Source organism: Camelus ferus, chromosome 17, assembly GCF_009834535.1.
Source record: "Camelus ferus isolate YT-003-E chromosome 17, BCGSAC_Cfer_1.0, whole genome shotgun sequence".
NCBI classification, from domain to species: domain Eukaryota; kingdom Metazoa; phylum Chordata; class Mammalia; order Artiodactyla; family Camelidae; genus Camelus; species Camelus ferus.
In genome coordinates, this window is record NC_045712.1 from 41,428,028 (window position 1) to 41,442,719 (window position 14,692).

At 44.0% G+C, this 14,692-nt stretch overlaps 1 protein-coding gene and 1 long non-coding RNA gene across 5 annotated transcripts in view; one reads left to right on the top strand and one right to left on the bottom strand.

The window, feature by feature from the left end:
• Positions 1-14,692, top strand: part of LOC116657262 — a 165,304-nt gene that overhangs the window by 123,744 nt on the left and 26,868 nt on the right. The gene's annotated exons all lie outside the window — the stretch shown is intronic.
• MOBP (myelin associated oligodendrocyte basic protein) overlaps positions 1-14,692 on the bottom strand; it is a 43,725-nt gene that overhangs the window by 11,307 nt on the left and 17,726 nt on the right. The window contains exons 3-6 of one of the 4 annotated variants that reach the window (XR_001367479.2): positions 10,748-10,957; positions 10,155-10,445; positions 3,663-3,867; positions 1,190-2,259 (exon numbers count right to left, since the gene is read on the bottom strand). Coding sequence is in view for 1 of the 4 variants with exons in the window: in XM_032459175.1 (XP_032315066.1) it covers positions 10,190-10,445; positions 10,748-10,953 (462 nt within the window). In the remaining 3 variants the exon portion in view is untranslated. Of the gene's footprint in view, positions 1-1,189; positions 2,260-3,662; positions 3,868-10,151; positions 10,446-10,747; positions 10,958-14,692 lie in introns of those variants that run through there. The other 3 variants (XR_001367476.2, XR_004312336.1, XM_032459175.1) reach the window with 3 other exon arrangements.

Consider the following 14,692-nt stretch of genomic DNA (forward strand, 5'->3'; position numbering starts at 1 on the left):
AAGTACCCCAAGGCTCCCCCAAGCTAAGTCTGGTAACTTTTAGGTTCCAACATAATAGCAGTAAGGTCAAGGTTATGGTTTCAAAGGCCCTGGAGACCATAACCAACTTCTCCTGTTTACAAACATAAAATACTACATGGTACCGGATAGATACGTAGTTGATACTTAATAAAAAGACATTGTCGTCACTATCCTTAACCAGCACTCTTGCAAGTGTGTACCTGTGTTACAAATAAGAAGAGTCAGTATGCAAAATATCTCCAAATTACAAATATACACCCTGCTGTTAGGTCAACAGCATCATCTTTGTCTGTTAAAAACAAACACTTCATTTTATTTAAGCAGAGATCGTAAGCACCTGCTAATGATGTTATTAGTGGGACTGAGATGTGTACCATGGAGTCGGGCAAGAAGCTCCCCCAGGACCCTTTCAGAGTTTTCACATTTCTCTGTGTTAGGACAGCAGCCCGGATGGACATTCAGCAAATCGCTGTCTCACAGCACAGCCCCATCTCGCTGTGATCTGTCAGCACTTTTGCAGCTTCCCATAGTGAAAGCTGCTCCTGATTCTATAGGGAAGATCAGACTCTGCCTTTTCTCCTCCAACTATTATATCTTCCATCTGAGACCATATGAGTCTCCAGCTTAGACCTTAGATTTACATTTAAATGAGAAGTTGTAGGCAACGACTTAGTGGCAGAATATTGCCTTGAACTGTAAGTTAACTAATTAGTTAATTGAACTTATCTGGAGAAAGGTTTTTTTAGACGATTTCAAAGAACTTATATGAATTGATTTCCTTATAATCCTCTCCACTGTCCTCATATCTCTGACATCCAACACCACCATAACCACCAGTTGTGAACAAACCACTTTGCCTCCCACTTCCAAAGAAAATCAAAGCTACAGGCAGGAATGCCACAAGCTCCTGCCACTGACCAGAGTCTACACTCTCCTTTCCTCCTTCCCTTTTGTCCACTGAGAAGGAACCCCGACTCCGTGCCTGATCTCACCTGTGCCCCGGCTTCCTCCCGCCAGCCTCCTCAGTTCTCAACTCCACCAACTATCTCCTCCTCTTTCTTCTGACACCCCCCCTGCTGCCTCCTTCCCAGCAGCATTCAAATGCCCAAGTGTCAGCTGAGTTTGTGGGATGCTCCAGCTGTTGCCCCATCCTCTGCTTCCCTTCCTGGTTAAACTCAGTTGAAGGAGTTGCATCTACCTTCACACAACCCTGTCCTCGCCTCCCTTCACTCCCACAGAGGGTGCCCGGCAAGGTCACCCTACAGGGATCCTTGCAGCTCAATACAATAGTCACCTTTGATTTCTCAAAAGGATCTAAACTTTGGAAAATTATTCCTATTTAAAAAATAACAAACAAGCATCCATTCAGTCAACAAGCATTTATTGAGGTCCCTCTAGTGCTGGGAACTCAGAACATGGCAGTCAACAGGTATTGGCAATCATGGACTTTACATTAGGAGGAGAAGGGGACCCAAGCCATAAACAGATAAATAAATGAACAAGATAATTTCAGAGGGTGATAAGTGCTGTGAAGACAAACAAAACTAGAGTGATGGGAGCGAGAGTAACTATGGAAACCACACTGAGTCTCCAAGGGAAGCTTCTCTGAGATGATACTTGAGCTGCTGGCATTAGTGCAAAGATCTTGGGCCAGAACAGCACAGGCAGAATGAACAGCAAGAACGGAGCCCTGAGGTTGGCACCAGCTTGGAATAGATGCGACACCGTATTGTTTACACACAAAAAGGGAGAGAACGGAAAGAGGAAAGAGAGTGTGGTCTTGCTGGGAAGGGAAAGGGCTTCTGAGTGACAGGTGAAGTGGACCAAGCCTGGAAGAATAATGAGCCTTGTACCCTCCACGGGCCTCCTAGGTAGAAGTTGGAGGAGTGGGCGGACGATCTGTTCCTCTATCTTTCACCCTTCAATCCTAACTTTAAAAGCTAATAAGCAAATCAGGAGCTCAAAACAAGCTGGAATGGCTTCTGGAATGGACCCCGCCAGAGCCTGAGAAGAGACAGATCCCCTCAACCTGCTCCTTCAGTCCCTCAGCTCTGAGCTGAGTAGGGAAAGTAGCCCAAGAGGGGCTCCCAGGAGGCCACTGCTGGGCACACAGTGGGACCCAGAGTCAAGGTCAGCCCCTGAGGGAGCGTGTTAGAGTCCAGTCTTCTCTCCTGATCAGCTTCAGGGGTCAGGGTGCTGGAAGGGCATGGACTTGGAAGGGCTCTCCAGTGTTTGTGCCTGGGAGAGAAAATGAGAGCCCCGAGATATTCTCCTGAAGCCAAGTTCCTCAACACACACACACACACACACACACCCCAATCCACAGGAGCACCAGGTGATCTAAGGGTCCTCCGTCTAACCTGGGGGCTTCCCCCCAGCATGTGTATGTGTGTAGAGTGTGGTAGAACCAGGGTAGAGTTGAGGGGGTTAGTTCCTATGTCCCTGATCGAGAGCCCATGCTCAGGATCAAAGTTCTTTGCAAGACTGTGGGGCTACGGAGAGTGGGAGCAAATCAAAAAGAGAAGGAGGTGAGAAGTCCGCCCCAATCCTGCTCCATTATAATTGGGTTCAGGCCCCCACCCACCACGGAATGGCTTCCAGCACAGGGAGGGAAGTCTTGGCCTGCTCACCTGCCCTAACTCACCCCTTCCCACTGTTCATTCTCCTCTCCTAGTTTTTCTGTTCCTACACAGCATGTGGGGAGCCCAGCCAGGGAGAGCATGGAGTTGGGGTGACCAGGCCTCAGGGCTCCTCAGGAATCTGAGGCTCTACTGAAAACAGCAATTCTCTGAGCAGCCCTGCTAGTCCTGTGAAAGCACCTGGGGGCCGTCTGCCTGTGTTCCTGAGGTGGGGGGAGGGAGGGAGGGAGGGCCGTCTTGGCAGCCTGGTCTCCAGGAGCCCTCAGGGGAGGGAAAGGGGGAGGGCATCGTGCGCTGAGTCCGCATTACTCGCCCGAGGTTTCACGTTTTGCAAAGCAGTTAGTTCTGGAGTTAAGACTGTCCAGAGGGGTTGGACAAGGCTCAGAGGGAGTGTTTGCTTCCCCCTAGGTGGAGATCAGGAGGAGACATTCACAAATCCCTGTGTGAGGCTGGAGATGCGGCCTGAGGAGCAGGAGGGCCTCCTTCCTCGTGGCTTTTCTCTCAGCTTCTGACACCCTAGATCGGCTGCATCTGACATGTTGATGTAGACAACCCCTACCCTCCCTGGGACTCTGCTTGCAGCTCTGCAGCATTTGGTGGCTTCATATCTTATTAGAAAAGAACTTGGATCTTCCCCCAAAGCCAGTTGTTCCTCTGACTGTGAGCTAGGACAGGGAACTGATTAAGGAGGTCAAATGGAAACCATGGCACAGGGGGAGAGAGGAGCCCAGGTAAAGGCTTACTTACAAAGAAGAAAGTAAAGGATCAGAAGTCAGACTAGGCAGCAGGGATGCCAGGGACAGAGGGGCCTAGAGGTTGGAGGACAATACATAGGCTGGCACTGGGGCCATCCTGAGCTAAAGGTCTGGGGGCCTGTGCACACCCCGGGGGAGAAAGAACCATAGCTGAGACCAGAAGCGCCGTGCACTGAGCTCTGGTGCCTGAGGGATGCTACTGGGACCCACCACCCAGAGCATAACGCACAGAGGTGCCCCCTCTCACCTCCAGGCAGGCCGCCCGACGGCCCCGGTGCTGTGGGGACTGTGGCCGTCGGCAGGTGTCTGCGCCTGCATCATGTTCAGAGCCAAATAACCTGCCCAAGGGCGTGTGGGTCGAGAAGCAGTGAGTCCGGGAGCTGAGGCTGTCCACTCATTTGGAGCTTCTCCATCACTTCTTCCGAGGGGTCGGCTTGGTCTTCTTTTTCAATCTGGTTTACAAAGAGAAACATGAAAATCCACAGTGTTGCTAAGCGGCGTACTCTTTCTCCATGCTCAGTTAATAGGACTGTAAATTTACAGACCACCTTTGAGGTTATTACTCGTCTGGGAAATCCAGCCTTAAAAATCTCTCTTTTTAATTTCTCACTTCTGGAAGTAACTCGCCAAAATAACATGATAATATATTTTTTTTCCTGGACTGAGCCCACCAAAGATATTCTTTAAGAGATATTCTATTTTTATGTACAATAATTATTGCTTTTCCATTCAATCATTGCCGATAATTTTGAAACCCAAAAAACACAGAATAAATCAAAATACCATCCCACTCCTAGAAAAACCTAGGAGTTTTTACTAGGAGTGCCCATAGACATGAACACCTAAATGTATGCACATATACCCCGAGGGAATATGTACTCACATTGTAAATTTGTGACCATATTGACATGTTCTTATTTTGATGGGGAACATACTTTTCAAGAAGGAGATCAACAACATCCAGTAAAGATGTTACAAATATGTGGCCCCCCCAAAAAACTATTCATTGCAAGCTTATTCTCCAACCAAGGGATTAAATTACTTAGATAGCAGAAGTCTATGTGACCACCTTCAAAATAAGGTCATGTCAAATTGTATGAGAACACCATCAAAGTTCTTAATTTAAAAAAATAAACAAGAAAGAAAAAAAGAATACCACTCATCAGTGGGGCACAGTTTTACATTAGAGACTGATCTTACAGAGATCACAGGTTTTCCTGTAATTCGGGGAGTTTTAAAAATTAGAAATAAAATTAATATTCAAGTGTTAACCGTAACATTCTCCAAAACCCCAAATTATATGTCAAGCTAACAATGCTGGTGCCCCTCCGACAGGACTGAGGATGTCAGGAAAAATAAATGAAGAAATACTTTGTTGAAACTTGCAGAGTGAATTGTAGCCTGGAAGGTTGGAACACATCCCTTGAAGTCTGGGGAGAGAATCTATGTTTTGTGGATTGCTTCCATGACCTCCAGGCATGGGACAGCCTGTTCATATTAGAATTCCCTATAGGTCCTGCTGAATATGATACCCTGGGCACTGACACTAGCATGGAAGCCCGTATTTCCTGGGTATTACCCGATGGAAGTACCACTGCAAATGGGCCACTGTGGCATCTTGGGTAATATGAGCACCTAATTATCTCATCAGCACTCCCCTGGCAATAGAAGCCACATTGATGCCCCTGGAGGTGGCCAAATTGGGCAACCTGAACTCCTATTCAACCAGGGGAAGCAACTGAGTTGGGGAGGATCAGCTAGTTGTTAGGATTAAGCAACACAGTGTATCCATTAAACAATAGTTCTAATAACATCTCCCTACCTAGAAGTATAAGACTAGCAACTAAGCACTTCACAATAATAACCCATGAGGTAGATAATATCGTCATTTTACAGATGGGCATAGTACAGCTTTCAGACAATAAGTGACTTGGGCAGGCAGCAGTGTTCAGACTCCAACCTGATGCCAGATCCCTTGCCCTTTTCACTGGGCCAGACTGACTGCTAGATGTATTTTTAGGTCTCATTCAGTCAGTAACGTCAATGAAGCCTTGGGTTGGGCCCTGGGGATATGAGTGTAAGACAGAGTTCCTGCTCCTGACTCACACACACTCCGGCAAGGGAGATGGGCACTGGGGTGTTAGATACAGCTGTGCAGGTCCCAGCTGAGCCCACGGAGGTGGTGGCCCCTGCTCAGTGTGAAGGCTCTTAAGTCTAAGGGCTATTCTAAGGCTCCTTAACCCTGACAATAATAATGTTGCTTCTGCAGACACAGAAGAGGGGTCCTCTGCTCACATGAAATACCCTGTAACATCATCTCCCTTGACCAATTCAAAATAGGAAAATAATAGGTCGCTATAATGCAAAAAAATCCTATATAAAATGTCCTAACTGTCTTCTTGTAGCATAGCTTTGAAGGGTGGAAATGACAAAGACAGTCCACGTAGCAAAGCAGAAGAAACAGCTCAGGCCCGTGCAGGGCTGGGGAAGGCAGAGGCATGGGTCTTTGGCCCACACATGGATGGCCATCACATGATTGTTCTTCAGGGCGTCAGTTCTCTCCAAGAAGAGCTTGGCCCTAAATGTAGGTTGGAACTGAGTCCATCACGTAAATCCAATCCCAGGGGCTTCATGTCTCATAAGCCTCAGGTGACATCAGTACCTGGTGATCTTGGGCAATTACCCAAGTTAATCATTCCAGGAGTAATTAGAACCTCTTTGATTCTTTAATCCAAAGCACATTCATGCCCATTCTCTAGTTTGATGATAAAGTATGTCAATCAATGAACCATGAGGGAAGATGAACCATATCTTGAAATGAGGATATGAGGTAAAACACAGGTATGAACCTGCAACTCGACCCAAGCACTTTATCTGGTTGGGCTCAAGCCTTTGGGATCTAACCCCTTCTAATGATTCAGAAAGCCACTTTGTCAAGGACTTGATCTTGTTAAAATACTTCTCTAAAAAGAAAATGAACTAAGTGAAACAGCAATTTAAACCACATACAAAAACTAGACAAACAGATCAAGATGGAAAAGATAAAATTGTCTCTATTTACAGGCAACATGATTGTCTATGTAGAAAATCCCAGAGTCTACCTCCCCTCAAAAAAGCTAGAATAAGTGAGTTTTGCAAGATCACAGGATGCATGATCAATATACAAAAATCAGTTATATTTTTATATACTGGCAATGAACAATTGAAATAGACGAAAGTACTATTTTAATAGTATCTCAAAGCATGAGATGCTTAAGTATAAAGCTAAAAAATGTGTGCAAGATCTGTATGCTGAAAACTACAAAACAAAAAGTACCTAATTGAATGGCGAGATATACCATGTACAGTTCTCCCCAGGCTGACTTACAAACTTAACACAATCCCAATTCCATCCTACCAGGATGTATTCTAGAAATTCATACGTTTGACACTAAAATTTCTATGGAAAAGTATTGGAACTAGAATAGCCAAAAATACAATTTCAAAAGTAAAAACAAAAAAGGTAGAGAATTTACGCTAACATTTACTATAAGGCTATAGTAATCAAGTTGGTGAAGGAAATATACATAAGTTAATGAAATAGAATAGAAAGTCCAGAAATAAACTCACACATTATGGTAAACTGATTTTTGACAAATATGCAAAAGTAATTTAGTGGAGAATCTTTTCAACAAATTATGCTGGAACTATTGAATATCCATACGCAAAAAAATTGAACCTCAATCCATATCTCACACCATTTACAAAAAATTAACTCAAAATAGATAGTAATGTCAATGTAAAAGTTAAAATTTTAAAGTTCTAAAAGAAAACATGGGCAAAAATCTGTGTGACCTTGGGTTAGGCAAAGAACTCTTACATGCAATACAAAAAAACATGATCTATAAAAGAAAAATACTGATAAATTGGACTTTGCTGAAGTTTAAAACTTTGGTTCTTTACAAAACACTATTAAGAAAATGAGAAAGCAAACCACAAACTGGGGGGAAATATTTGCAAAACATGTATTTGATAAAGGACTTGTATCCAGATGTATTTTTTAAACTCTCAAAACATAATAAGAAAATAACCACCCACTTTTTTAAATGGACAAAAGACTGAGCACACACTTCACCAATAAATATTTTTGGTGGATGATCTATAAGCTTATTGAAGGAAACTGGACATCCTTAGTTAACAGAAAAAGCAAAATTAAAACTACATTGAAGTACCGCAATACATGTATTACAATGGATAAAATTTTATAAGCTGACAGTACCAAGCATTGCAAGAATGCAGAGCATCCCACATTGCTAGTGGGAATACAAAATGATACCACCACCTTGGAAAACAATTTAGCAGTTTCCTATACATTTAAACATATGCCTACCGTATGTCCCAGCAATACCAGTTGTAGTTATTTATTCAAGAGAAAAGAAAACTTACACTCACATGAATATTTACAGCAGCTTTATTCATAATCTCCAGAAAACTGGAAACAACCTAAATATTCTTCAACTCATGAATGGAAAATTGTGATAGGTTCATGCATACAATGGAACACTACTCAGCAATAAAAATGAAAGAACTACTGATTCATGCAACATCAGCATAGTTCAATCTCAAGTGCATTATGCTAAATGAAAGAAGCCAGACTCAAAAGGGTGCATACAGTATGATTCCATTTATGTGACATTCTAAATAAGACAGAACTATAGGGACAGAAGACAGAGCAATAGTTGTCAGGGGCTTGGGGACCGACCTCAAAGGAGAAGTGTGAGGGAAATTTGGGGAGGATGATGAAAATACTGTATATTTTGATTGTGGTGGTGGTTGCATGACTGTTGCATAGAACTGTTTGTCGAAAATGTTGAATTCTACTGCTTGCACGTAAATCTGATATATATGTTAAATACATTTGTGTGTTATATAAACAAACATGGCACTTTTCAGGTTCATGGTTTTCTCCTTTATCTGAATGCAAGTAACTGAACTACGACTTTCCAAAAGTAAACCGTGCTTAGTGATATAATGACCATAATCCTGCTTTTACCCAAATACTACTGCCCTGCTGTGTGTTTTTCCCCAGTAACATTCAACTGCCTGGAAATAGACATGGTGGAGGTAGATGGTTGGATTCATTCAGGGTTGGAGTGCTTCCCAAGAATGTGAGACAGATATTCAAAGGGTAGGGGAATTGAGGGTATTTTGGGGAGAGATTAAAACGTTGGGCCATAGCCTCTAACTTGGCAAGGGAGGAAAGTGAAGAAAGGAGGAGTCTGAATAGACATTTTTCCAAAGAAGACATACAGATGATCAACAGGAACATGAAAAGATGCTCAACATCACTAATCATCAGGGAAATGCAAACCAAAAGCACAGTGAGATATCACCTCACACCTGTTAGAATGTCTATTATCAAAAAGACAAGAAATAACAAGTGTTGGCCAGGATCTGGAGAAAAGAAAACCCATTGTACACTGTTGGTGGGAATGTAAATTGGTGCAGCCACTATGGAAAACAATATGGAGTTCCCTCAAAAAATTAAAAAGAGAACTGCCATATGATCTGGAAATTCTACTTCTGGGTATTTATCCAAAGAAAATGAAAACACTAACTTGAAAAGACACGTGCACCCTTATGTTCACTGCAGCATCGTTTACAATAACCAAGGTATGGAAATATGGAAATCACCTAAGTGTCCATCAGTGAATAAATGAATAAAGAAACTGTGGTGTGTGTATATATATACACACAATGGAATATTATTTCTCCATACAAAAGAATGAAACCTTGCCATTTGCAACAACCTTGAGGGCATTATGCTAAATGAAACAAGTCAGGCAATGAAAGACAAATACCATATGATCTCTCTTATATCTGGAACCAAAAAATAGAGGGAAAAAAGGAAACAAGCTCATAGATACAGAGAACAGATTGGTGGTTGCCAGAGGTGGGAAATGAGGAATGAGAAAAATGGGTAAACTGGGGTTTTTTTAGTTTAAATACATTGAATAATTTGTAATAATATAATAATAAATAATGATGATAAAAATTTTAAAATCAAACTAAGGAGGGGTGGGGAAGGAACGAGTCTGATGGATGAAGAAGGAAAAATGAGGGGTTAGAGTACCAGAGGCACCTGGTGAAGTTTAAGAACAGTTGCTTTGAGGACACTTGACAAAGCAAACTGGAAGAAAAGCAGGCTGTCGGTGTGGAGTTGGGTGATTCCACTGGCAATTTCGGAGAATATAGTTTGTTTCCCTCATTGGAGAATAAACTCCATGAGAACACATGGTTCCGACCCAGCTCCGTCCAGCAGAGCACAGTGAGCCCTCAGCACTGCCTCCCAGCCTGAATGGTCTTGCCACCGAGGTTAATCCCGGATGAAGGTGCTGGGAGGAGGGACGGCTGAGCTGGCTGAACCTCTCCTTTGGCAGATACACAGATACCCCTTAGAGTCACCATTCCTCCTCTCTCTGGGGCCTAGGAATCAGGGGCCTCATTTATTCAATCAGTTATTGTGGTCCATACTCTGAATTGATAAATTAATCACCTCCGGTCCCGCTAAACAAAGGAAGCAACCAGTACTGCCGCCTGAAGTATTGAACCAACACCATCTATGAGGAAAACAGAAGCCACACTAGGGGTTTCAAATGAGGGGGTTTAACGCAGGGAATTGATTACACAGATTCGGTCGGCCAGAAAGAGGGCCATTGAGATAACCGGTTGTTAGTAAACACAGGGAGCAGCTACTAACCTTGGGGGCGGGGGAGCACAAGGGAAGAGATGGTATTACCAGAACCTAGGAGCTTTGCCGGGGGACCCCCCACGGCCGGTGCCTGGCCCTCTCTGGGGGCTGCTGCGCGGCGGCGGCTTGGCCTTCTGAGGGGGGCGCTGCTTGGCTGGTGGAGGTCGGACTTCCGGGCGGGGGCGTGGCTGGCGTTCGGACCTCGGAGGGGACCGTGGCTTGGCTGGTGCTTTGACCACCGCAGGGGGTGCAGCCGGCTGGAGCTTGGGCTTCGGAGGGGACGTTGTACGGCGGCTGGTTCTGAGAGGGCCAAAAGAAGCTGGAGGCTGGAGCCATGCTCTCCTCTGCGGCTTAAGGGATGCTGGCAGGAGCCGGAAACTGGAAGGCAGGCCCTGCTCCCCCTCCCACCTTCCGATCTCCCTCCAGTACCTTCCAGTGGCCGAACCTAACAGGGAGCTGACTGTCGGGGGGGTTTTGGGGGGAGCCGTTTGCCGAGCCCCAGACCCAGCATCGCGGAGTAGAACAGGCAGCGGGGACTCGGAGCTGAGAGATGAAGTCCAACGCCCGGCCCAGGCGCCGGGTAGGCCGCGCGGACCACTCACCTGGTCTTCTGGCAGGCACAGCAGATCCAGTCCTCCTCTTTCTTCTGGTAGAAGCAGCCACTTTTACAGATGCTGTATTTGCGGTCCACAATCTCGCGTTTGGAGTTGAGGAAGGTGAAGGGCGGACAGCAGTGTATGCTGAAGTGCTCGGAGAACTTCTGGTTCTTGGAGAGTCTGGGGCCCTCCTTAGCCACTTTCTGACTCATCTCACTGGAAATCAGTGATGGAGGGGAGAGGCGGGGAGACATAAAACAGCACATCAGGTGAGGGAGATTTCTACTCAAGGCACCCACTCTCTGCTGCTCCCGTAGTCCAAAGTAACATTCAGGGCTGTCCTGTGCCCTGAATCTGGAAGATCGACTTCATGTCCAACTCTATGGAAAGGGGCTAAATTAAGGGCTTGTTCATTTTTATTTGTGTATTTTTCATCGTGTTTTCTGAAAATGGACTCTTTTTTCCCTTATGTTTTAGCCACTTATTTAGGGCAGGAAAAATATTACAAGGCCAAGCATTTCCATGGCAGAACAATACTCTAGACGTAGGAATGGCCGTTTCTCTAAAACACCGAGAAAGGTTTGTTATCCAAAAGCATAATCACTATCCATACTATGAAATACTACACCAGAACGAGAAAGAACAGACGGTGGACACACACATCAGTGCGTTTGAATCTCACAAACGTAATGCTGAACAAAAGAAACCAGACAAAGGAATACAAGCTGTATGATTCAGTTTACATGTGGTTCAAAAACAGGCAAAACTAGTCTAGACTATGGTGCTAGAAATTAGGACATAAAAAATAGTTACATTTGGAGAATGTGGGGTCTGACTAAGAAGAGGCAGGGGGGAATCTGCTGGGGGCCAAAGGTGTTCCGGATCTTGATCTGAGAGACGATTACACAGGTGTATACATATTTAAAACTTCAGTGAGCTGTACACATAAGTTTTGTGTATTTTATTGCTTATCTCAGTTAAAAAGAGGGAGTAAGAGGAGGAGGGGGGGAGACCCTAAAAAGAGAATTTTGATTCTTGAAAAAAAATCCAAAAGGGAGGTAAAAAACTTAATTACTACATATTTTGTCAGGGCAGAGGAAGGTATAGCTCAGTGGTAGAGTGCATGCTTAGCATGCATGAGGTCCTGGGTTCAACCCCAGTACCTTGGTTTAAAAAAAAAAATGAATGAATAAATAAATAAACCTAATTACCTCCCCCAGCAAAATAAATAAATACATACATACATACATACATACATACATACATACATACATACTACAACATCTTTTGTAGGACTATGTCCCACCTAACACTCCCAAACACTAAAGCACATGGGGAACTTAAATGACTACTCTTCAACAAGAGTCTGCAAATGTACATGGGTGGCGCGCATATAGTGGGCACTGAGAATGTCCCTGCTCTCAACAAACTCAAGGTCAAGTTGGACACACAGACGTGCAGCACATAATTACAAGACAACATGACATCAACCAGTAGAAGCTTGTACAAAGTTCAAGGAAAACATAGAAATGGGATGCATTCTTTGAAGACAGAATAGAAAATCTATGAGTTTTCAGGGTGAATACATAAAAAACAACTCTTGGGGGATACTTTGATTTTATTTTTCGGTTTTCTTTTTATTTGAGTACAGTTGATTTACACTGTTGTGTCGTTTTGTTTGTTTTTTGATGTGGTCGTCTTCTGCTACACACAGAAGTGAGGGCCGAGGAGCGAGTTGAGTGTAGTTGTAAAAAGGAAATACATTCTTTTGCCCCTCCGTTTGTACAGTCCAAATTGTGCTTCACATCTGTTATGTATGGTGCGTGTTTTCTTTCCCAATGTTTCACTTGCTTTTATCATGCAAAATATAATTAATTTTCACGTAATTAATTTTCCCAGTTCTTGTTCAGGGTTTCACATTTTGGTTGGGAAAGTCTCCCCTACTTCAGAAGCTCTTAAACATACTCATGGACATCCCATTTTAAAAGCAAATCCTCTCTGGATCTCACTTTCCTGTCTCTTTTCCTCCCTGTAACTCCTCATTTTTATAGGCAATGTTCTTGAGAAGTCATCAGTACTCTTTTTCTCCATATCTGCATCTCTTCCTCCTTGCTGCACCCTGATCTGGCTTCTGTTCCTGTCCTCCCAAAGAAAACTGGTTCTGTAGGCTCCCCAAAAACCACCATGCTGCTCAACACAGCCTTCTTCTTACTTGACCCCTCTCTCCGTGGAAACTCTTCCCTGCCCCGTCCTACCACAGTCTCCTAGGTTCCCTCTTCTGTCCTAGCCCTTCCTTCTCAGTTTCTCTTATAGGCTCATCTGCTTTATCCCAAACTTTTCATGTTAGAGTCCTTCAAGGTACAATAAAGACTAAATGATTAACCGAGTTCCCTTCAATCATCCGATTCAGCGTTTATTGTATGCTTAGGTTGTGCCAGCCTTAGTGCTAAGTTACGGTAGTGGACACAAAGTTGAATTACGCTTAGTCCAGTCCTTGAGAAATGTATCTGCCAGCTGGGAAGACAGGCAAGGATGCACATAGTGTGCTAATGGCACAAAACCCATCTACTGAGTTCTCCAATTATTCCGTGGTAACTTTCCTTCCTCTCCACCTTCTCCCACCATGTCCAGCAGAGGGCAGCCTCACCACTTGTTACCCATCACGTGCATTCCTGTCAGTTCTCTTCCCTGGAACCCTGACATTCTTCTAGAGCAACCAGCTGAAATCCAACCAGCTTTAAAATTACATTTCCCCCCATCCTTTAGTAAAATGTTTGTAGTCTGGAAAGGCTCTGGCTCCTATTGCCCCTGGGAGCAGAAATACTGCATTTAGTTGGGGTGCATGGCTAACTGGTTACATATACCCCACTTCAGCTCTTTGTCCCACACCATGCCCTGATTTAGGAATGCTAAGGTCCACATGCTAAGCTTTTGCAATATACCCCCAAGCTGTCCCTTCACACCCCACTAGGCTTACTAGTAAATTAGTTCATAACTATAGGCAAATGACTAATGGCAGAGGAAATAATTCACATTTACTGAGGCCTTATTGTATGGTGATCGCTTTATATACTTTACCTCATTCTTATAATATGGCATTATTATCAACAAACTAAAGATGAGGTAAGCTAAGGAACATGAGCAAGTTCAAAAAGGCAGTAAGAGGCAGACGGGGATTTGAACCCGTGTCCCTGTGACTCCAGTGTCCCGTGCCGTCTGATTGGGCTCAACACTGTCTGCGCTCCCTGTGTTCAGCCTTCCTCTCCAGGGAACAGGGGTCCAGGCAATGGGGCCAGCCTGGACTTTGGGGGACTGGAGATGGGCCCAAAGATGGGCTAAGGCTGCAGAGATGCATGGGTCTGCACCCCAGAGTGAAAAAAAGACTGCAAGCTGGGGAAACAGCTCTCTAGAAAGGAAAGGTAGAGGTCGGATCAGGACTGTATGTGGCCAGGACCTCCTGCCAGAGCTTGAAGGCTCCTGGTGAGGGGCTGGAATACAAACTCAGACAGGGTCCTGAAGAGAACGTGACCCACAGGTGCTTCCTCTGTCCCTCCCCCACCAGTCCTTCATAGGCTTTAGAATGTATATTCACTGTTGAGAATTAGAAAACTTGGATGAATGAAGATCATAAAAATGCCTAAATTCTTATCCCATAGTTAACCACTTGTATTGTGGGTTATTGTAAAATATCTGAACATTTTCTTCTTTGAGAATATTTACACGTAAATATACAGTTAATAAAAAGTCAGACCATACCTTACATACTTTTCAACTTAAATACTAGGAAAATCTTTTTTTTTAAGTTTTATAGATATAGACCTAATGCTTATAGCATTTCGAAATGTGTGATAAATTTATAGTCACAGCCCCCTTTATGGTTTATAACATATATTTGTATCTTCTCTCATTTTTCTTGAGCAATCTTGCCAGAACTTATCTACTTTATTATTC